The sequence below is a fragment of the Olea europaea genome, chromosome 6 (assembly GCF_002742605.1).
Source record: "Olea europaea var. sylvestris chromosome 6, O_europaea_v1, whole genome shotgun sequence".
Taxonomy (NCBI): Eukaryota; Viridiplantae; Streptophyta; class Magnoliopsida; order Lamiales; family Oleaceae; genus Olea; species Olea europaea.
The window spans coordinates 615,368-621,419 of record NC_036242.1 but is presented as its reverse complement, the minus strand read 5'-3'; the positions used below and the strand labels follow the sequence as shown (position 1 = coordinate 621,419).

The 6,052-nt window shown below is 32.5% G+C and overlaps 1 protein-coding gene across 1 annotated transcript; it reads left to right on the top strand.

Annotated features, from left to right (window-relative positions):
- Window positions 1-2,301: 2,301 nt before the first annotated feature.
- On the top strand, window positions 2,302-4,344 carry LOC111395401 (protein BASIC PENTACYSTEINE2-like). Its single transcript, XM_023021375.1, has 2 exons — window positions 2,302-2,450; window positions 3,220-4,344. Exon 2 carries the CDS (start codon window positions 3,227-3,229, stop codon window positions 4,082-4,084), a length of 858 nt encoding a protein of 285 aa, XP_022877143.1. The 5' UTR covers window positions 2,302-2,450; window positions 3,220-3,226; the 3' UTR covers window positions 4,085-4,344.
- Window positions 4,345-6,052: the final 1,708 nt, after the last annotated feature.

Here is a 6,052-nt window from a genome sequence, read left to right as displayed (position 1 = left end):
GATAAAATCATTTCAGACACATTCTAAATACACAAATAAGATAGAAGAGAATGCAAATTTAGATTCTAATTAATTGAAAATTTGATTGAAAAGTAAAAATTTGTAGTAGATGTTATAATTTGTAGAAAAAATTTAAAAAATTAGAAAAGTTAAGATTTTGGTAAATGGTGTGAAAGAAAGTAAAATAGAGTAAGAAAAAAGAAAAAAAAAATTCAAACTTATTGTGATTTTGCCCTTGTTTGGTGGGGATTAAAATCAAAATTTTAGTAAATTTTGATAAAAGTTATAAATTTAAAAATTTTATGAAAATATATTATTAAAATTAATTATTAATTTTCATTTAAATTAAAATTTAGATTTAAATCAACACCAAACATGACTTATCCATCAAAAAAACAAAGAGGAGGTAATCTCAAATTTTGGAGGGTTACTTGACCCTACAGGACTCCCCTTGGGTTCGGCCCTAGGATAGGGGTAGAGGGTGAGGATCTTTGGATAAGATGAACGGTAATTTTTCTTTTGATTAAATATTTTAATTGTTTTATTATGAAGAATGTAAATATATCATTTTATTTCTTATTTAATTTTTCAAGTTAAGTTAAACATTTTATTTCAAAGTTGACAACGGAATATTGGGTGGAATCTATACAATGGATTCTGACTACTGTTAAAGTGAAAGGATTGGAACTATAGCCGCAAAAATAGAATGTTAAGGTATAGCTTGTAGAGAATTGAAAAGTTTGGGACCTCTGCTTCAAATATCCCAATAAAATATAACAAAATTGTACAATGTTGTTCTTTAACAAATTTGATTGGCAAATAATTAACAAACCAACGTAAATAAATAATTTAATAAAGCTACCTGAAAATTTCATGAAATATTTTATATTGCTAGATATAATATAATCTTCCCTAATTTTATTTTTTAACACTCTTGATATTTATTCTTTTTAATCATTTTTGTTGTAAATATTTTCGATCTATTTTACTTTATTCGGTTTTTTAGTGAGAAATCATAAGTCATAAAACATGATTAGGAGGATGAAATCACTCAGAGAGAGCGAGAGAGAGAGAGAGAGAGAGTAAAGTTTTTAAAGTCAAAATAGTTTTTTTTTTTTTTTCTCTAAATTAAAATTAATAAAACAAACAAACATGCACAGATCATAAGGAGAAAAGGGTAAAATGGTGTGAACTTATGCTAAGAGGTAAGGTTTCTGAAATTTTAGTAAAATGAGGGAAAGTCTACGTTATTGTCATAAATTTCATGAAAGGTTATATAAGCGATGTTTGAGTCCCCTTTTTTTAATTTGAAAAAAAAAAAGGAGCTATTTTTTGAAAAATGTGTAATTAAAATGTAGGTCCTATATGAACTCCATTTTGGGGGAAAATAGGTTTCGAAATAGTGATTCTTTTTAGAATGTGCGACTGAAAATTTTTTGCGTTTACATGTAAAATTATTTTATGAAAAAATAGTTGAAAATGAATTTTATAAAACAATAGAGCTCAAACATAGGCATAGTGAAAAAATTTGAACTTACGTGCAAATTATTTTATTAGAAGAATGTATAGTTAGAATTGAATTTGGAAAAAAAAATTAAATAATGAGACTCGATCATGGACATTATTTGCTCTTTAAAATATTGTCACAAATATTTCATCTTGCATATTCATGGGCCTTGAGGTTCATGACCTTTGCAGGGCCGAGCAAGTTTAGAGTTACCCGAGACCTATGTTGGCTTCTTGATCTCAAGCGCTCGAACTCCTGTTTGAACCACATTTTTACCTCATTAAAATGAAAAATATGACCGTTATCCATTACATCAAGTCACCATTTTTTAATTTCTATCTCTTGTGTGGAACTTATAACAGTTCTATTTTTCATTTTCATTCTACAAATAATGTGGCTCAAACGGGCTCAGATATGGATTTGATCGACATACTTAGATCGAGAATACGTGAATGTAGGGTTTGTTTGATAGATTTTTTTTTATATGTACTTTTATTTTTACTTCTTGTAGAAGAGTTTCTGGTAAAATTATCTTGTGTCAATTTTCTTTAAAAGTTATTATAATAAATAAAATACTTTTGAAAAATTATTTAAACATATTTAAAATCAATTTTTTAATATCGGAAACAATTTTTTTTTTTTTATTTGAAAAAATCCTACCAAATAGCCCATGGTGTAAAATAATGTTCAAGCATAAAATCTTCGACAACGTGGCACGTTAAGAATCCTAATGAAAAAGAGTAAATGATATGTATCCAACCTTCTAAAATGGACTATTAGGAAAATGTCCTTTCTTTGAATGTCGTAATGTTTTTTATATTTTATGTCGAAATTCACCTTTAAGCGTCTCTCTGTCCCTTCAGTTTTCCTCTCTCCTCTTTCGCACATTCTCTCTCCTCTCTCATCGGAAGGAAAAAAACCTAAAAGGCCTGTTTAACCAGGAGTAAGTTCTCTCTCTCATGGAAGTACAATATTTATCTGGCCATCTCTTTCTCCTCTCTCTTTCTCCCTGTATTCCAGTTTTTATGCTCCATTTAATTTAATGTATTTTTGCATTGATTTATATTGTGATTTAATGCTTTAGTTATTATCACTGTGGATCTGTTTTTGTTTTCATCGTTTTGTATCAGATCTATGTTTGCAATGGCGAAGATTGAATTTGTTTTCATCGGAATCTTCATTTTTGAGTAATTTAAAATAATTAAAAGTATTTTTTATTATCATTTTCCGGGGTTGTTCGTGATTGTTGTGGATCTGTTTGATTATCCTTTGATTTGTTGATTTATATTCTTGAACTTGAGGTAGGCAATGTAAATATTTACCCGTTCGTAAATTTTTTTTTTTTTAAATCTTATAGATGTTTCGGTTTGTGGATGTTTATTTTTGGTTATAATCTCAGTTTGTCGTTTTGGGGGTATTTTTATCCGAATCGCTATATGAATTATCGATTTGGGTTGTTCTGGAGATTCAATAAAACTGTTGGTTCTTGGTTGATTTGCTCTGGTTATTTGATCGACTATGTTGAATTTGGATTAACTGTGCATTGATCTACTTGAATTCTGTTCTTTGGCTGATTGTCTGTTCTCCATTATTTTCATTTTATTTTGGTACCTTAGTCATGCCGATTGAAATGCTTTTATGTTTTACTGGAATCAGGGTGAGGTTTTAATAAGTGTGTTCTATGCTTGATCTGTTGTTTTTCTGATCTATAGTTTTTTTATGGACGACGATGCATTAAGCATGAGGAATTGGGGTTACTATGAACAACCTCCCCTTAAAGGGCATCTTGGTCTTCAACTTATGTCACCTGTAACAGAGCGAGACACTAAATCTTTCCTATCAGGGTCCAATAATCCTATTATGGTTGCTGCCAATGGGGCCTTTCGCCCACGGGATTGCGTGGTTACTGAACCACCAGTCACACACATGGACTATGTCAGAGACAGTTGGATAAATCACAGAGATAAATTCTTGCATATGTTTCCTGGAAACTCTTACAATCCGGTTTTTGCAGAACCATCTGGAAGTCATAGTTCCATGCAGATTTTAGGCCAACCTGATACAACTGATGATGCTGGGGTGACAATTGAAGAGCCAAGTGTAAAAAAGGCAGGTGGCCCTGCCAAAAAGAGGTCAGCTGCTGCTGCTGCTTTAAAGCCAACAAAAGCAAAGAAGTCAAGTAAAGTTCCATCTGTGCCGAAGGAAAATGGTAATTCCTCTGTTCACCGTGCCAAAACAACAAAAAAGAATCTTGATGTTGTAATAAATGGAATTGATATGGATATATCTGGTATTCCAATTCCGGTGTGCTCTTGCACTGGTAATCCACAACAGTGTTATCGATGGGGGTGTGGTGGTTGGCAGTCGGCTTGTTGCACTACAACTATATCTATGTATCCATTGCCAATGAGTAACAAACGACGCGGAGCAAGAATTGCTGGACGAAAAATGAGTCAAGGTGCTTTCAAGAAAGTTTTGGAGAAACTTGCTTCAGAAGATTATAATTTCACTAACCCAATCGATCTGAAGACTTACTGGGCTAAACATGGCACCAACAAGTTTGTGACAATAAGATAAGTTATGACATGGGTACCTCCACTGGATTGCCTCCTAATCTGATCTATTTTGCATGTATATATTCTGCGGCCATCAGCAGAGGTTTTATCTGCACTTTCAGTGATACATCTTTTAAATTAGATATTTGTGGTTCTTAAGAACCGTTGTTTAATTCTTCTGTTTGTTTCAGAGGCTAGCAATTTTTCTGGCCGTGAAGATTTGGATTATGAATGATTTCTTTCATTTGATTTAATGTATGAAATTTGGGATATTTCTTTTCATCCATTTTCAATTATCGTGTTGCTGACATAGGTCACTTAATGATGATGGTACACCGTGTGGCTCTAAGATGGCAATGTTTGCTCCATTTTACATTTTTAGGGATTTTTTCGCCATCTTTATATGTTGATGTTCGAACAAGTGCATTAATGCTTTATTACGAGGCCGTGGCAGTTATAAATTATGTATTCTTTTTGAATTGAATAGCTCATTTTGGAGAGATCATTACACTTGCATATTTGTACATTCATATTCTGCCTCGTATGTAGATTACATGTAGGTCCAGAAACAAATAGGGAATATAATGTTTCTTGGATAAGATTAGTTGTCTGTAAATTTTATATTTAGATGATGAATTATTGTTGAAATAAGTGCATGTGGCCACTCTTTTATCAGTTTTAAGACTTCAGAAGAGATTGTGACATGGTATAGAGCTAGGCAAAATACTGCGCGCTAGTGAGACTTTTAGCCAGAATATGAATCTGGTCTGCATTCGAGTTGGGGAGTTGAAGATAAGATTTAAATGAGTGCATGTAGGCCTTCTCCAATGGCTTAAATTTAGATTATATGAGATAGTTAACAATTATAAGTCTGAAAGGCGTTAAATTACTAGAAATAGTTGGTGAGGATCCACTGCTAAAATGTGTGTATATTCAGCTGCAGTTTCCAGAAACATACACAGAATGTGAATAGTTTTTTTTTTTTTTTGTTCGAAGCTCTAGTGACTCTAGTAGAACTGTTGTCCTTCTTGCCGACACCTGTGGCTCTCGAGCTAATTTTCCATCTGCCTTTTCCATTCTTGTTTTCATCTTAAGATCTGCCAATGTCCCATTGTTTAGCTCTGAACGTATGCCAATCTTCAAACAGAGAACCACAGGTGACAATCGGTTGATCTGTTACATCTGTATGGTTAACAACTTTCTTGAACTTTTTAAGCAAAAGTTATATTTTTATGCTAATGTAAATTATATTTATCAATATAGTATAAACTGTCTTACATAAGCTCCTTTTCAATGTGGGACGAGTCGTTTCATTATGGCCTACAGGTCAAAATTGTCATTTTGCCCTCAACTTTGGTTGTGTATATTCTACAGCTACAATATAATGGCTTATTGATTTGAAGGCCAAGTCTAATTGCCATTGTGCTTCTATGATCGTTCGTACTTCAAGAGTGTAACATTATACTTTTAGTCAAGTGATTCAGTGTTTTTGGATCGAGCCCAATTGAGAAGAATTGAATAGGACTAAGCATAGACCATTAAAGCTTGGATTACAAGGCATTTATCGAGTCCCATATATGAACTCCAGTTGGCAGGAATTATACTAAATTAGGTCTACAAATAGAGATTACTGAACAACATAATAGAGGAGTCTCATACCTTACACTACAGAGTACAGACAGCCCTATTATTGTTGATTCTATATACTCTTAATTCCAGGATGTTCATATTTCTCTTTTATTTTTCTCTGTGTCAACTCCATTTTGTGTCCAAGTTGCTTTCCCCATATTCTTTGTGTGCGCACAATGATGCTAAGTGGTAGTTGGTTGATGCCAATATGATCAAATGTTAGGATTTGTCTAACCAGTTGATCGACTGAAAGAAATATGGTCGATCAGCATTTCAAGAATCGATGCGTTGTCAATGGACATCCTATAAAAAAATTGATCTAAATAAGATGAAAAGTAAATTTATAAGCTCATGCTTAGTT